The sequence below is a fragment of the Helianthus annuus genome, chromosome 16, assembly GCF_002127325.2.
Source record: "Helianthus annuus cultivar XRQ/B chromosome 16, HanXRQr2.0-SUNRISE, whole genome shotgun sequence".
NCBI classification, from domain to species: Eukaryota; Viridiplantae; Streptophyta; class Magnoliopsida; order Asterales; family Asteraceae; genus Helianthus; species Helianthus annuus.
This window is the reverse complement of record NC_035448.2, coordinates 10470561-10488583: the sequence shown is the minus strand read 5'-3', so window position 1 is coordinate 10488583 and position 18023 is coordinate 10470561. Positions and strand designations below refer to the sequence as shown.

Here is an 18023-nt window from a genome sequence, read left to right as displayed (position 1 = left end):
CAATTGTTTCATAAATTATATTATTATTTAAATTTTCCGTCTGATAAATCCAATTGTTTTTTCGTTTATAAGATTTGTGCGGAGCTAGTATATTATAAACTAAAATTATATGATATTTATTTTCTAGTATTTTGAAGTTTGATAAGTTTTTAAAGTAAAAATGATATATATAATATTAAAATAAATTAAAACAAAAGTGTGGTTTTATATATTTCAAAAAAGTTAGATATTATAACTTGTAACTTGTTAAAAAATAACTATAGTGTATGTGAAATAAATTGTTAAAAAGAAAAAAAAATTAAATTAACAACCATTTGATTGCTGATACGTGAAGTCCAGCCCACCGACCCAAAAATGGGTCAAGACAAGTTTTTTTAATAGTTTTTATTATAAATAATAATAATAATTAGGATAAGGATCAAAATATATTTTTAAATAAAATAAATGTAAATAATGAGGGTGAAGGAGAAAATGCCACGTGGCATTTAATGGAGTCTTTTATTCGTATTTAGATTAATTTGATTGTAAAATTGTAACCAATATGAAATAAAATTTTGTTTATGATGATAAAAAAGAGGTGAAATAAACACTTAAATGTTTCGCTTTTCATTAAATTTTAACCATCTAAGTATGTAAGAATGCGTCAAACATTACAATAGTGTGTTAGACCCTACGTTAATGCACTATCATAATAGGCACCGAAGCATAACACACAACCACAAGTCAAAACCTGCACAACAATGCTTACACTTTGCAAAAGCTTGATTGATTATTGTAATGAATTTCGATACACAAGTATACAACGGTACAATACATTCATTATAATATATAAGTTTTTTTCGTTGTCGCAATGCTGTTGGATACACATGTATATTGTGATGCGCTAAACCAATTACAATTGTACATGCTATTGATTAACGTCATGACTATTTCTAAACAATTGTAAAAACACCAATAATCCTAGATATAAATGAATTTACTCCCTAACAAAGTTCAAATATATTACAGTACAAATGAGAATTTACATCTAAATTAATACACATTAATCATCTTTGATTATGTAATTTATTACTAGAAAACGAAAATTTCAAACCAAACATATATTACTACATATCAGGTTGTGTTTGACATAAATGTACCCTTGCAAGTTGCAACTACAAATTATCAAAAGACATATTTGGGTGTGTGTTATGTTTGCATATATACATGTGTGTAAAATATTGTTAACAATATGTTGAGAACAAAAATGCCTAAAACAGAAAGCAATATTCAAAATTATGAATTTTTGAATTTTGGGTGTGGCAAATAGTGTTCAACTATTGAAGAATTATTTATTAAGAAAATGACAAAAATGCCCATCTCTCCAACCTCAAAGTGGTCCTATTCCATTAATACAATTTGATACACAATTCTTATCCTTCACTTTCCCTCTTCTTATTATACACAACATATATGCCCTTTCTTATCCTCTCTAAAACATCCTGTTCAAGCATTAAATCAAGTGGTACAATCATGTCATCATCAAAAGTTTGGAGCAAAGAAGAGGATAAAGCCTTTGAGAATGCCATTGCCACCCACTGGAATGGGGATTCCAAACAACAATGGAATAAAATTGCTTCACTTGTACCCACCAAAACCATTCCAGAGTTGAAACAACACTACCAATTACTTGTTGAAGATGTTGATGACATTGAAGGTGGACTCATTCCCATTCCCAAGTATCTTGGAGAGGAATCATCTTCATCTTCCACCAAAGACAGCAATCAGCACGGCTCGAATTCAAATCGACGTTCGTCTTGCAATTACGCTAACGGGATTTCTGGGTTCGCCCATGATTCCACTGGCCAAGGTGGCGGAAAAGGGAATTCAAAAGCGGAACAAGAACGTCGGAAAGGGATTCCATGGACAGAAGAAGAGCATAGGTATGTATTTTTATTGATTGTTTATATAATCGAGTTACATAGTAGCTTTGCGTATAGAGAATAATATTACACTTGAACGCATTTTAAATATGATATGCGTAGACGGGTACAAGTTGTGATTGACCATTGGGACATGTATGTGTCAAGAAACCAATTAAACTCATGTTTCCTAGTGTACAATGTGTGAAACTATTGAACTTAAAACATGCATTTCTATTAGAACAGCCGTAGTGGGAAGTTATTTTTCAAAAAAAGCCAAAAAAAACGCCCCCACTCCCATTACATAGAGCGTTTTGGGGGGTTATTTTTGAAAAAAAATTGTGTTAGCGTTATTATTAAAACGCCAAGAAGGGAGTGTGATGGGTTGACTGATCTTTGACTGGCCAATAAGAAATTAGTTAACTTTTTTTTTGTTTTTTTTTTTGTTTAATGATTGGAAGGGGCATTATTTGGGCATTATTCCCACTACGCCACTTTTGCAATAACGCCCCATGCTAACTGGGTTGCCACGTGTCGGATAATGCCCCATGGTGGGGGCATTATTTTTCTTAACCACTACACATGGTCTTACTAGATCTGGCCTATCTCTAGAGTTCAGTACAACTTCTTATGCATGTTGTACAAATGCAGGCTGTTTTTACTAGGATTGGACAAGTTTGGTAAAGGAGATTGGAGAAGCATTTCAAGAAACTATGTGATATCAAGAACACCAACACAAGTTGCAAGCCATGCCCAAAAATACTTCATAAGATTGAACTCCATGAATAGAGACAGAAGGCGAACGAGTATTCACGACATTACAAGCGTTAACAATGGTGACGTCTCTTCGTACCAAATCCCAATCACGGGTGGTACAAACCCATCAAATGGTTCAACGGTTGGCGCGCCCATGAAACATAGGCCCCACCAACCGAGTATGCCGCCAGGCATGGGTATGTATGGAGCCCCAATGGGCCAAGTGGTTGCCGCCACCCCTGGCCATATGCCGTCGGCAGTTGGCACTCCGGTGATGATGCCTCACAGCCACCATCTGCCGTATGTTATGCCGGTGGCGTACCCGATGGCCCCACCACCAACAATGCATCAATAATTCATGGATTCTCAGTCATAGTGCTAAAATTTGACAATGCAGTCCAAATGAGCTTTTCTTTCACAGAAAAATTGGCATTGTGAAAGGCTCATCAGGACAAAAAGTAGGACCACAGCAACTTTTTAATGATCAGTTTCTGTTGGGTCAAGAATTTTCAACAGCAGATGTACATTTTTTCAGTCTTACAAACTTTCTACATTGCAATAATTTGTACCAGCAAGAATAATGCTAAATGATTTGTACCACTTGCAATGAAAAGTTGTACCATACTCTGAATTTGTGAAGATGGCACTTGATTGATGAGGGGACAGGATAGATATACAAAGTAAGTCTAATGGTGGCCTCTATTCCAACTTTCTGAGGTCCAAAATGTGACACAGAGGCGGGTGGTGAGTGCCAAAGTTAAGCAGTCAAACATCGTCGGCTGTCGATGTAAAAAAAAGAAGAAAAACAAAAGGCATGATAATATTTTCAAAACAATCCGCTTAATACCATGTAGTCAAAGACAAGCAAGCGTAGACCTACGCGCCTTGAACAGACGCAAGGTATGCCGTCTATCAATCAATCATACCAAGTATAATCCCACCCATAGCCAAGCTATTGGTAGGGTCTGGGGAGGGTGGGATGTAGGCAAACCTTACCTCTATCCCAGGAGGATAGAGAGACTGCTTCCAGTGAAACCCCTAGCTCTAAATTCATATCCAAACCAAAGAGTCAAATAAAAACAAGTATAGACAAATAACCACATAAAAAGTAATGAAGATATTCTTACTAAGCTACCAAACACGAGAAATAGTGAAAACATATAATAGGATCAGAAGATAACACATGAAATAGACACACATGCAAGCTATAATATTCACAGGCCACTGAAACATACTAAAAAAGCTATGGTCCTAAATCGGTAAACTAATACAAAACCAAAACATCCTCCTAAAAGTCTTTAACCTTAATCATACGTCTCCATGAACTCGTATGCTCGACTATGTACTCAGAGTTGTGCAAGTCTAGCAAATCCTACCCAATCCGCTCCTCCCAAGTCAATTTCAATCTGCCTCTACTACTCTTCCCCTCAACATTGAGAGTTTACACGGTTTTCACCGTGGCCGTCACCTGCCTCCTCCTAACATGTCTAAACCATCTCAACCTCCCCTCCCTTATCTTATTCGAAATACTAGCTACCCCTAATCTTTCCGGTAAAACCTCATTTCTTATCTTGTCCAGCCTGGTGTGCCACACATTCACCTTAACATTCTCATCTCAGCTACGTCCAGCTTATGTGCATGTGTCTTCTTGATGGCCCAGCCATCTCTTCCGTATAACATAGCAGGTCTAACTGCCATCCTATAAAACTTCCCCTTTAGTTTAGCTGGAAACCTCTTATTGCACAATACCCCAGTGGCTGCTCTCCACCTACACCATCGAACCTGAACACGGTGGGCTACGTCGCTATCTATCTTCCTATCCCTTTGGAGAAATGATCCTTAATACTTGAACTTAGTTGTCTGGGGAACTACTTGGCCCTCCATGGTAATCTGAGTGTCCTCGTCTACGCATGCACCACTGAAATCACAATAAAGATACTCAGTCTTAGAGCGACTAATCCTTAAACCTTTGCTTTCTAAAGCTACCCGCCACTCCTCTAACCTCGCATTCAGACTTTGTTTACTCTCCGCAACTAACACAATATCATCCCGCAAAAAGTAGGCACCACGGAACTGTCTCTTGGATCGACTTTGACAACTCATTCAGACTATTTTCAATGCCTATAATTTGTTTTATTAGATTTCTTCCCTTTCGTGTGTCGCCTTTTTGCGCCTATGCAACAAGCGAGCCCTTTGCACCTTGAGCCTTTGACCACCTAGTCTTGAGAGAAAACGAATACTACGTTTAGTATAAACAAAGATAGTACAAAACCAAAATGATGATATTATACGCCTTCTTAAGTTTAGGCGAAGCTGCTTAGACAAGATGTTGCTGTAGAAACATTTTTGGTCCCACTTTCTGCAATGGTGGTTACCAATCAGCGCTTTTCCTTCTTTTCTGAAAGATAAAGATTGGAAAATAAATTGTCAAGATTTCAATCACTTTTTTAAATATAGATTCAGCTAAAAGTCACAAATTTTGAATAACTCGTTTTGGGGATCTCAAATGTAAAAAAAAGCTTAGGTAAAGTAACTAAAATAGATGTAGCAATTTCGACCTTTTTACTTATGAACCGGGTGATATGGACTAATATCTAATAGGTTGAATGGGAAAATAGAAATTAAAATCAACTAGGGAAAAGTGACTTTTAAATTGAATTATTCAAAAATATATTTATTATTCTAACAATATTTAATCTAAAAAATGTTTATGAAAAATACAAAAAGTATCGCTGTCAACCCCGCCCCTTTTGTCACCTCTACAACTCACCATCACATTTCTTTTCACAGCGTTAAATGAGATGCAGAAAACAAAGATGTTGCCTTTTAGATGTAGATTTGGATAAATGTGAGCCCAGATTTCACAGGCACAGGCATTGTCGTCAATGTGTCTAGTAGACCGGGGGTCGAAAACGTATATACCAAAAAAATTCTATAGATCCGGGGGGTCGAAAACGTATATACCAAAAAAATTCTATAGATCCGGGGGGTCGAAAACGTATACATCCAAAAATTTCTATACGAAAACTATATATATAACACTACTAAGCGAAAAGTTCGGGGGGTCGGGCGCCCCTCCCCGCCCCTTTTATCCTTCGCCAATGGTGTCTACCTTAGAGAAATGAAAAAAAAAAAGAATTTGGAGTGGTACGTTCCACATAACACCAGAGTTTCCTATAATATTTTTCAAGAATATCATGCAAGGGAAGTAGGGAACATGTAATAAAGGTCGATAACAATTTTATGCAAAGACCATTAATTTGTAAAAGTTGGCTTTAGATATATATATATTTATTTAATAGCTCAAATAATTAGAAAAGGAAAATAAGGTATGGGCCAGAAGATAGCAATGAACTCACTTATTTCCTGAAAAGCATATGATCCCCATTGTGATTGCAGATCTGAAAATACGGGTCCCATATTAGGGCAAAAATTGTTTCTTGATCGTCAATACATCTAGAACTGTCCGGGGTACGGATTTAAAAGGAATAACATATTAATTATAGACTCACTGGATATATGGAGATTGTAGCTGCAAAGTATAAAATTTCCACTAGAGAAAGAATCACAAGATATAAAATTTTATTAGTTACATTAGAGAGGTGAAAAAAAGTAAACTAAAGGACGAATGAGAAGCTTACATAACAGCATGCAAGTGGTTCGCCCTTTGCAGCATAAAATCCAGCTGAAACGATGGTGGCGTCTGGGGCAAACTCTTGAACTGTAATGAAGCTATGCAGTTAATGCGGTAAAATAGCGGATAGCGGTCAAGGTCCGCTATATGATATGTAATTTATAGCGGTGGTATAGCGGTGATATAGCGGTAATTTTTATACCATGCATAATTTATGTATTTTTATATATATATAAATACATCTCTGAACAAATATATATAAAGTATGAGGACTAAATATAAACTAATGAAGATGGAGGGGGTTATATGTTAAAATACCCAAACTTAAATAACCATAAACATCCTCACTTTCATCATACGCTGTTTTCCCACTCCCCATCTCTTCTTCACTGCTGCAAGAGGAACGGTCGCATCCACATTCACACTGTTCCCGGATACACATTCTTTAGACGATGATGATGATGGATGCTCTGTTCCGGTTACAGCAGGGAAGGTAAGGTTCGATCAGCATGTAAGGTTCGATTCAGCAACTTCGATTAGCCACCATTTCTTCTCTGTTATTACCTAGCAACTAAGGACCAAGCAGTACACTCTTCGACTTGGATTTTTAATGAGCTGAAGCTATAACCGCTATATAGGTTTCCAAATAGCGGCCAAATAGCGGTATTTAGTACCGCTATAGGCCACCGCTATTTGAACCGCTACACACCCTGAGGTCCGCTAACTGCTATAGCACCGCTATTGACTGCTTAGCAATGAAGTATATTTTGAAAGTAAAAAATGGACACATGCAAAAAGTAGCTTAATATGATAAACTAATAATGAATTAAGACAAAGAACCAGATTTACTCTGAAATAAAACCATGGAAATTCATTTATCTGCTTATTTTTGCTATTTAAATAATTAAATTTAGCATAATCATGTCACATACAATCACTTCTGCATAATGTTCATATCAGTATATAATACTATCAAATTATGCTTATCCAAAATAGAACACAAAAAATAATTAAAATAACAAAACGGTAAGAAACGCTCCGCTAATCGTTAAATACGCAGACACGGTAAACATAAGAAAACAAAGTGACCATTATAACCGTCTCCTAATTAAGATAAATCCTATCAATTTGGAAGCTAAAGCAGCATTAGCATTAAGAGTTAAAAGTTATTCCTTTTCTTTTTGAAATTACAGAAGTATTAAAGGATAAATATATTACATATATACCAAGAGAAACAGTACAAAGTTAATTAAAACTTAAAGACAATATGCCAATTTACAAACTCTTGTTAAGGGATACTTTGGCACATAAGGTGTCTCGACGTAAGTGCGAAGCTATAAAAACATACACACACCGACACATAAACCTAAGGTACCCGTTTACCGTTAAACCCTAATGTTCGATGTTCCCCCATAGCTCATAGTTCAATCGGGCAAGATGCAGTGATAGTGAACTTATCATGTCTTCCTTCTTTGAAAACATATCATCCACATTATATATGATCATATTAGCCCTCAATCATCCGTGTTCCTGATCAAAACAATATGAAATAACATGTCAATCCGTTTTCACAATTTCTCAGTGAAATAAACTGTTAAAGAGTGCTAGAAGTAATCGAGAAGTACCTGGATCATGTTCGGTCATAAAGATCTTATTCTCCAAATTTTGAGCAGCATCCGCCATTCCCATTGCTTTGTAGGCATGAATCATAGTAGCAAACGTAACGTCATCCGGTTCACAGCCTCTATCCTTCATTGCCAACAACATTTCACTCATTTTTTTCGTATCGCGTGCTTGACCATACACGCCGATGACGCTATTAAAAAACGTTGTATCGAGAATCACGTCAGAATTCTCTATCTGCCTCATGATTGAATCGATCTTTTCCATAAGTCCAGCTTTACCATACGCACTCACAAGAGAACAATACGTAACCGCATTAGGTTTCAATCCTTGATGCTTCATTTTCAAGAAAACCTCTTCCATTTTCTTGATATTTCCCGCCCTTTTATACGCTTCGATAATCACGTTGAAAGTAATAACAGTTGGAGGAATGAACCTTTTACTCATATAGTCCATAACCGACCCCATTTTGTCGTACATTCCCACTTTCCCATACGACTTAATTAGTATATTAAATGTCATCACATTCGGTTTTATCCCCATCAGTTGAAATTCATCAAACCACTTCTCCATTTCAACAATCATACCTAAATTACCATAAGCACCAATAACCGAATTGAACGTGAAAACATCTGGAAGACACATCCCATCCTCAAGCATATCCGTCAACATATTTTCCATCAATTTAAACAATCCCGCTTTCCCATACCCATCAATAATAGTATTATACGTCACAATGCTGCATTCGACTCCCGAATATTCCATGTCAGCAAGAATACGCTTAATCATATCAAATCGGCGAAGCTTAGTGCAACAATTTATTAAAACCGAGTATGTATACACATCAGGTTTGCAGTCGGGTATCAACTTCATTCGATCAATGATTTCTAACGATTTGTCAAGGAGTCCAGAGTAACCGAACGCACTAACGAGTGCGGTATAAACATCGATAGTCGGCTTAAGCCCATCCTGCAACATCAACTCAAAAAGCAAGCCAGCTTTCATGGGCTGCTTGCATTTTCCTAGTAAAATCAATAGCTTTGTGTATGTTTGGCATCTTGGCTCGTACCAATGTTGACTACGAAGAAGATCGAATATCTAAACACAATTAAATACATAATCATGTAAATTTGGTATAAACAATAAAACAAACTCATGGACCAATTTCACAACATAAAACAAGGTTAGTGACCTTAAGAGCAGATTCCCATCGTCTATGGCGAATGGCATTATCCAAAGCTTCCAAAACAAGTTTTGGCGAAAACCGGGTATGCTTAACAGTGGCTGAGTTGGCTTTTCTCTCAATGGCTTCAATGGCAGCCTCTGACCTTAGAATACGAGACAATTGTTTCTCAGTAGACTTTTGGATGCCTTGTGAAGAAGGGGTGTGAGACTTCTTTTTGGCTGCTGTGATAAGCAAAGAAGATGGGTTTGAAAAAGAGTGCGGGCGTTGGTTCAGGCATTTCATCAAACACTTGGTGGGCGAAGTGAGTAAAGAAGAGGGTAAGTTGTTGAGGCGACTGTTGTCGAAAGTAAAGAGCTCCATATTGTAAGAAAATCATATGGGTGTTTAGAATTTGGGAATTTGTTGCATACTGAGTCGAATTGTCGGCTTGGAAAATGGAAATATGCTTTATATGTATGATTTTTCAATTGGATGAAGAAGATGGTGCCCGACGGCACTGTAGAGAGTTTCTTGGTCCCAACAGCAGCAAACGAACTGTAGAGGGAATGAAGATACCGGAATGAGGATGAGGACGGTTTGGGCCTTTGGGGTGGTGGTTTGAGAGTATTACAGGGGCTGGAAGATGAAGATAATAAAGGAAAGAGTAAATTGCAGTTTGTAGAAGAAGATGGGGGTATATCAGTAATATCAAAACTAACGAAAAAATAGATTTTTTTTGCATAAATAGGTGGTTTGAGCAAGAAAAGAGTGTCATTAGGTGGTCAAACTTTTTGTTTTCAGATTTAGGTAAGTTGTGGTTCCATACAACGACTTTCAGGAAGCAATTCTACCAAAAATCAGAATTTCTGCAAAAGCTGCAAAACATGTTGAAGGTTGTTGTTTGATACAGCGACCTTCTGAAGTCGTTGTTCCATACAACTATCTTCTTGAAAGTCGCTAATTCATATAACTATCTTCCTGAAAGTCGCTGAATCATTTAACAGTCTTTCAGAAGGTCGCAGATTCATAATACTTTCTTGCTGAAGGTCGCCGATTGATATAACTTTCTTGTTAAAAGTCGCTGATTGATATAACTTTCTTGTTAATGGTCGCTAATTCATGTAACTTTGTTGCTGAAGGTCGCAAATTCATATAACTTTCTTGTTAAATGGTGCAGCAGGCAGAGGTCACATGTGACTTTTAATTTCAAATTGGTGCTACAATTACATGCAAGCCTGAGACTTTGCAGGAGTCACTGTTTTCCCTTGTCTTTTCGCAGACATGTGATTTCAATTTTTGGCCATTGTTCAAACCTGCATGCAATATACAGTACCCGATTCTTATGACATGAAATGACTAAAGAATGCAAAGTTTAATTTCATTGTAAGGATTCCACTGTATTGTAAGAAATCTATTGTTGTTCAGTATGGATTCGAAAATTGCTACCCCAAAACAAGTCTTTAAAGTTGAACATAAGGCAAAGCACTCGAGATACCACATTTCGTTTCAAACACCTATCAAACAAAGCTTCAAACCTTGCTTTACCGATAAATTTTCTGTGAACTTTGATCTGCCGAAGATGAGTTTAGAATGTCATCCTGGTCCTCTTAATGCATCGGTGTTGTTTTTGAACAAGGATCACCGGGCGTTTGAGGTATTCAAAAATCCAAATATGCATAGCAACCCATTAAATATTAAACGATCAGATCGATCGTTCTGGGTGCATATGAAAAAGAATCCGGTTGGTCCAAGGGTAGAAGGTTTAATACGTGCAGCAGGATTCATTGGGATACTGGAAATTGGGTACCGGTAACCACGCCTTAATAATTGCGTTGGTTGAGAGGTGGAGGCCAGAAACTCACACGTTTCACCTTCTTTTTGGCGAAACAACTGTGACATTACAGGATGTCAACGTGCTGTGGGGGCTACCAATAGATGGGTTGCCTATATCTGGGGCTGACACTGGTATGACAATGTATACTGTAATAAACAAGTGTCAAGAGGTATTGGGGTTTACCCCTGTTGAAGATGATGTGAAGGGCAAAAGGGTTAAGTCGACGCGAGTTTTACAAGCAATACAGTCGAATTTTTATGAAAACCAAGCATCAGATGAAGACTGCCTTTTTCGTGCATGTCAAATAATATTTTATTTGATAGGATGCACAGTCTTACCTGACAATGCAAACCACCTGATTGATATAAAATTTTTAGACTTTCTTGTAGATTTGCCCGCATGTTCGGGATATAGTTGAGGCAGTGCTGTGTTATCTCACCTTTACAGAAACCTTTGTAACGCTGCAGCACCTAATGTGTAACAACTCTCACTAAAATACGTAATTAGGATAAAAATTATCTATTAAGAAAACCCTAATTAAGACACCCAAGTGATTTGGCATAAACCCTAAAATTTCCGGAACCATCGGAATCAGGATCAGGGCCCCTAAAACTCAAGGGGGGTAAACCCTAGTTGGACGATTATCCACAGAACTCGTTGGTTAAATCTTATTTGTTAAATTTGTTGATTCAGCCAAGCTAGTCCCGAACCTAGGCAGCCTATAATTAGACTGCTTCCCTTACGGACCGTAAGGGAATTGGCTTACGGTCCGTAAGCCTGTCCAAAAATCAGTATAAATAGCCGACCTTGGCACTTGAATTCTGTTGTTAAAACGACGCACAAACCTTCTGTATACGTCGAGTTATAAGCAAAACAGTTCACAACACACACTAATTCACGAAGTGCTGCCGCAATCAGGGTAATAACTCAATCGCTATTACGATTCAACGTCCGATCGATTATAACTATCCAACGATTGTCCTAGTGCTGCTCAAATTGAGCTTATACTTTGATTATTCATCGTGATTTTGACTTGAATATTTGAGTACTGTTCGAATTCGGACTATGCTCTGTTATTCGTTGTGAATCCGATTGAATTGTTAAGTATTGCACTTGTTAATCGTTGTGAGGGTTGAATCTCGTGAATTGACGTAACTGCTGTATTAGTTACTAACCCGTTTGTGTGTGTAATGTGTTAAATTAGGTTTAATCAAGGCGAATCAGTAGGCTTATATCTTGCTCGTTAAATCTGCAATGTGAGTCATTCTCTTTTTATCAACTGTTTTACAAAACTCCAAATTATTTTCATAGTTATAATTACAGGGATTAAGTCTTTGTAATCACCATATTACAGCCGGTATGTGGGGTTTTGTATACATTACTTGATAATCTTCACCATTGCACAACGAGTTAGCCATTGGGTGATATGACCATAGTCACAGACACCATTGGACAACGGGAGGGCCAATGGGTCGAGTGACAAATACTGTGGGTAGTTGGTTGATATCAGAAATATTGTAATCGCTCTTAATACTATAAATTATAACGAAAATGTTTTTGTATAAAACCTGAATGAACTCACTCAGTATTTCCCCGCTGACAAAACCTTTTTCAAACATGTTTCAGGTGATCTGTTGTAATCCAAGAAAAGTGCCGCGAAGCACTACAAGCTCAGAGAAGTGGCTCACTGTGAATAAATGAAAGAAACATGTTTTAAGAAAATAAAGATTTCCTTGTAAAATCATCTTATTGTAAATTATGGGATTTTATCCCTAAAACTTTATATAATATATTAAACGGGCATTTTTAATATTAAAAGATCCTGTATTAAAAGACTTCCGCTGTCACCTAAAATAAATACCACGGGATTCCTGCCCCGCGGTTCTTGAACCGGGTCAAACCGGGCCGAGGGCCGTAAAAGGAAAAAGGTGGTATCAGAGCCACTGATCGAGCCACTGATTTAAGCCTATAAATTAAGTATTTAACAAAATACTTAATTTTATTAATTGCTATTTTGTGATTATATGTGATTAGTAACTGATTTATTTGTTAGCTACAGTATGGGTAAACAAAAGCTTTCTGCTATTTACCACAAATTAGACACTACACCCACAGAAAAAGGAACCTCTTCCTCCAAACCCCCAACAGATTTAAAAGAAGGAATTTTTGTTCGTAAAGCAAATTATGAAAATCCTCTTACCCCAGAGAAAAGAAATTCAATTCTTAGGAAGGGTCAAGAGAAAATAAAGAAACCCCAAGCCAAGAAAATGAGGTTTAATCCAGAAATCCAGGAATTTGTTACTAATCCACATTGGGAGGACGAATTAGATGAAAAATGGGCAAATCTTTACATGTTAGCTACCGTAGCAGAAAACGCAAACCTTTAAATTACCAAACTAGTAGGAAACTGCTACTCCGTAAATAAATAAATCAATCCTAGTGTGTTCTCTTTCCTGTTGTCTTTGTACAAATTAGTATGCAATAAAACTTCAATGTTTATTTGTTAAACTTTGTTCCAAAGTTTTAACTTAACATTTTTGCGCATTTTGCATATATGCTATCCAGCATGAATGAGATATCGGAAGCATTCCAGAATCTCAACCTCTACCCAGTACCAATTGAAGTCTCCCACGACTTTACTGGTTACATTGATGACATAGAGGAACCCCTGGAATTCCAAGCTCCACCGCTGGAAAAAGCCAAACCTAAAAAGAGAAGAAGATATGTAGGATGGAGAAAAGTGCGCAGGAGGAAGCCAGCCACTAGGAGACTTCCTAAAATAGAAAATCCTGTGAGCAAAGGGAAAGAAATAGAAACTGGAGAGAGTTCCAAACAAGCGGAAATAGAAATAAGGGAAGATATTAAGCAAAATGGAATAGAGATCGGAGAGAGCTCTAAACAAACTGAGGAGATCATATTCCAAGACGAAATAGACCGTCTACTGGCGAATTGTGATGTCATAGAACCTATCAACAATAATCTCTACTCTTACCCTGCCACAGCCCAATTCCCAATAAACCTAGGACCAGCTATTCCAGACCCACTAATCCACACACGACCTTTAGGCCAAATGGAAGAGTGGTGGACAAATGACTGGCAATTCCAAAATATGATCAATAGTCCCTATACTTTACTTCCTCAATTTGATCCCGAACCTATCCCCAACCCCCTATGAGCTATGAAAACCTGGCTGAACTTCATCAGTTTGGTGAAGAACTGATAGGTACAGGAAATAGGGGAACAAATTTCTTGGAAGTATGACGAGAGGGAGCGTCACTACTGAACTACCAGTTGATCAAAGAAATAGTGGGGTTGGAAAGTCTGTTTGTATAATAATAGTAATAGTAAAATCTAACTCTGTAAAATGGGAAATAAAACAGTGTAAGATAAAAAGTGTGTATTGAAGCAGATATAATCTATAAAACAAAACAGAAGTCGAGGCATCGACAATTTTGGTTGTAATTGTGTGTTGTAAGACTTTATATGTTTATCTGTGCTTGTTTTGTTAACAATAATTAGATACTAATAACTCCTATCAATACTAACTAGCAGATGGAAAACGCTAGTAATGAACCAGTTAATGAAGAGAATCAATCTGAGCAAAATCAGGAAAACCAATACATGACTAGACAAGATATTGAAAATATCATCACTCAAGGGATATCTAATGCTATTCCTGCAATCATGGCTGCTGCTCAGAAACCTGTTGAACCGCAACAAATCGTTCCTAGTAAACGTACCCAAGAAGATAATTTTAGTCATAGTGTAAATGGAGGCGGCAATCATGACAATAATAATCCACGACAGGCTCCACCTCCTAAGAAAATGAAAGCTGCAACGCCTGGTTGCACTTACAAGGAATTTCTTGCTTGCAAACCTGTTGAATTTGCAGGCAACGAAGGAGCAACTGCAGTACTGCGTTGGTTAGAGAAAACCGAAGCAGTAATTGCAATAAGTAAATGTGCCGAAGAAGATCAAGTTATGTATGCATCGAATTTGTTTAAAGAAGGGGCGTTAGAGTGGTGGAACATTGTATTGCAAGCAAAAGGAAGAAGGGTGGCCTATGCAATGAACTGGGAAGAATTTAAGAGTCTTGTAGAAAGAAAATTATGTCCCGAGTACGAAAAGGAACAAATGGCAAACAAGTTCCTGAATCATCGTATGATAGGCGTAGATTGTCGGGAATATACTTCGATATTCTTCGAATATGCGAGAGTGGTACCTACCCTGGCTTCGCCGGAACCGGTACTCATTTCCCGTTACATTTGGGGACTAATTGGTGAAATCCGTAACATCGTTAAAGCTGCGAGACCTCGCACTATTGACGATGCGGTAGAATTAGCTAATACTCTAACTGATGAACTGGTGCGTACTAGAGATGAAAATAGAAAGAAGGACTTGGTTCAGAAAATTACCCAAGGCGTTCGTATGGGTAATAATACCAGTTTCAAAAGAAAAGGAGCAAGGCAATCTTCAAACTCGCCATTCTGCAGGAGTTGCAAAAGGAAACATTTTGGAAAATGCAATGCAATTTGTAATTTTTGCAAAGCTGTAGGACATAGTGAAGAAAACTGTAGAAAGAAGACAACCATCTGTTTCAACTGCGGAGAAACCGGGCATTTTAGACCAGAATGTCCTAAGTTAGTTAAACCAACCGATAACAAAGCCAAACAAGCCGACGGAACAACCAAGAAGAATGCACGAGCATTCCAGCTGACCACTCAAGAAGCCGAACTCATTCCAGACGTGATAGCTGGTACGTTCCTAGTTCACGACGTGTTTGCAAAAGTATTATTTGACTCTGGTGCAAACCAAAGTTTTATTAATACTTCATTCTGCCAAGCTCTTAATTTACCATTAACTACCCTTAGGCAGATTTTTACAGTCGAAACCGCAGAAGGGAATCCTGTTAACATAGACAAAGTTTTGCAAAAAGGAAAAATAGAACTATTAGGCCATAAGTTTTCTGCAAATCTGTTGCCTATGAAATTAGCCGGATTCGATGTGGTATTAGGAATGGATTGGTTAGTAGCCAACCATGCTCGAATCCTATGTGATAAGAATCCCGTAGAAATTCGTACCCCCACAGGAGAGGTGATTTTAATTACAGGAGATAGACCTCGAAAGCCACTGAAATTCATATCAGTAATGAAATTAGCTAGTTATTCGAGAAAACAAGAAATGGTGTATATGATTTCTGTAATCATTAACACTAAAAGTAAGGAACTGCAGGACATCCCTGTAGTCTCAGAATACCCAGATATTTTCCCAGAAGAATTACCTGGGTTACCACCCGATAGAGAGGTAGAGTTTAGAATTCATCTAATTCCGGGTACTACACCAATAGCGAAAGCACCTTATCGATTAGCACCCACCGAAATGCTAGAATTGAAAAAGCAATTAGACGAACTACTAAGCAAAGGATTTATACAACCTAGTTCATCCCCTTGGGGAGCACCAGTGTTGTTTGTGAAAAAGAAAGACGGATCAATGAGAATGTGTATCGATTATAGAGAATTGAATAAGGTTACAATTAAGAATCGATACCCATTACCTAGGATTGATGATCTTTTTGATCAACTTCAAGGAGCTAGATATTTTTCCAAAATAGATTTAAGATCCGGATATCATCAGTTGAAAGTACAAGAAGAAGACATACCTAAAACTGCTTTCAGAACTAGGTATGGTCATTATGAGTTTACGGTCATGCCCTTTGGATTAACAAATGCACCCGCAGCATTTATGGACATGATGAATCGAATCTGTAAACCATACTTGGATAAATTTGTGATCGTTTTCATCGACGATATACTTATTTACTCCAAAAGTCAAACGGAACATTGTGAGCACTTACACGTACTCTTAACTTTGTTAAGAAAAGAAAAGCTTTATGCCAAATTCTCGAAGTGTGAATTTTGGTTACAAGAAGTGCAATTCTTAGGTCATGTGGTAAATCACGAAGGTATTCATGTAGATCCTGCTAAAATAGAAGCAATCACTAAAGGAAGGTCCCACAAACAGCTATGGAAATTAGAAGTTTTCTAGGCTTAGCTGGATACTACAGAAGATTTATTAAGGATTTTTCTAAGATAGCTGTACCTTTAACTAAGCTAACCTGTAAAACCGTTAAGTTTGAATGGGGACCTAGATAAGAAGAAGCCTTATAAGATTTTAAAGCACAGATTGACAAATGCTCCAATTTTAGCCTTACCTGAAGGAACAGAAGACTTTGAAGTCTATTGTGATGCTTCAAAATTAGGATACGGATGCGTGTTGATGCAACGCAAGAAGGTAATTGCGTATGCCTCAAGGCAATTGAAAAAGCACGAAGAAAATTATACGACTCATGACTTAGAATTAGGAGCCATAATTTTTGCCCTTAAAATCTGGAGACATTATCTGTATGGAAGTAAGTTTACTGTTTATACAGATCATAAAAGCTTAAGGTACATATTTGGGCAAAAAGAGTTAAATATGAGACAAAGAAGATGGATGGAAATCCTAAGTGATTACGACTGTGATATTCAATATCACGAAGGAAAGGCGAACGTAGTCGCAGATGCCTTAAGTCGTAAGTATCATGAGAAGCAAAAGCGAGTCCGTGCTCTTAGATTAAATCTACAAGTAGATTTAATGGAGCAATTGAAGGAAATTCAGGAAACAGCAATCAAAGATGATGCTGAAGGAATGAAAGGTTACATAAAAGAATTGGAACAAGGAAATGATGGAATTTGGAAATTCCACAAGAAACGAATTTGGGTACCTAAGCAAGGAGAATTAAGAAATAAGATTTTAGAAGAAGCTCATAAATCTAGGTATACCGTACACCCAGGAAATAATAAGATGTACCAAGATTTAAGAAACAATTTCTGGTGGATAGGAATGAAAAAGGATATAGCCGAATATGTATCTAAGTGTTTAACTTGTTCACAAGTTAAGGCCGAACACCAGAAACCTTCAGGATTACTACAACAGCTAGAAATGCCTGTATGGAAATGGGAACTCATAACAATGGATTTTGTTACTAAGTTACCCAAGACCAGAAAAGGTAATGATGCAATTTGGGTAATTGTGGATCGATTAACCAAATCAGCTCATTTTCTACCAATG

General features: G+C 37.3%; 2 protein-coding genes across 4 annotated transcripts; one reads left to right on the top strand and one right to left on the bottom strand.

Moving 5' to 3' along the window:
* The first annotated feature begins 1417 nt into the window (after window positions 1-1417).
* Window positions 1418-3296, top strand: LOC110916780 (transcription factor MYBS1). The gene is made up of 2 exons (XM_022161445.2): window positions 1418-1922; window positions 2553-3296. Exons 1-2 carry the CDS (start codon window positions 1453-1455, stop codon window positions 3010-3012), a joined length of 930 nt encoding a protein of 309 aa, XP_022017137.1. The 5' UTR covers window positions 1418-1452; the 3' UTR covers window positions 3013-3296.
* Window positions 3297-4976: 1680 nt separating this feature from the next.
* On the bottom strand, window positions 4977-9724 carry LOC110916327 (pentatricopeptide repeat-containing protein At3g53170). 3 transcript variants are annotated; one of them, XR_004884721.1, is made up of 6 exons: window positions 9107-9724; window positions 7917-9012; window positions 7675-7821; window positions 6299-6378; window positions 6017-6119; window positions 4977-5055 (listed from the first exon to the last, which is right to left on the bottom strand). XR_004884721.1 is itself a non-coding variant. In XM_022161074.2 (3 exons), exons 1-3 carry the CDS (start codon window positions 9458-9460, stop codon window positions 7799-7801), a joined length of 1473 nt encoding a protein of 490 aa, XP_022016766.1. In that variant the 5' UTR covers window positions 9461-9724; the 3' UTR covers window positions 7499-7798. The 3 variants fall into 3 exon arrangements, 1 of the variants encoding a protein (XP_022016766.1); XR_004884722.1 differs by having other exon boundaries at window positions 4991-5055; window positions 6017-6058; XM_022161074.2 differs by lacking the exons at window positions 4977-5055; window positions 6017-6119; window positions 6299-6378 and having other exon boundaries at window positions 7499-7821.
* Window positions 9725-18023: the final 8299 nt, after the last annotated feature.

Coding starts and splice junctions, on each gene's coding strand:
- LOC110916327 (XM_022161074.2), bottom strand. CDS start 9,460: ATGGAGCTCTTTACTTTCGACAACAGTCGCCTCAACAACTTACCCTCT. Junction 9,013..9,106: donor GATGGGAATCTGCTCTTAAG/GTCACTAACCTT, acceptor AATTGTGTTTAG/ATATTCGATCTTCTTCGTAG. Junction 7,822..7,916: donor TATGACCGAACATGATCCAG/GTACTTCTCGAT, acceptor TGTTTTGATCAG/GAACACGGATGATTGAGGGC.
- LOC110916780 (XM_022161445.2), top strand. CDS start 1,453: ATGCCCTTTCTTATCCTCTCTAAAACATCCTGTTCAAGCATTAAATCA. Junction 1,923..2,552: donor TGGACAGAAGAAGAGCATAG/GTATGTATTTTT, acceptor GTACAAATGCAG/GCTGTTTTTACTAGGATTGG.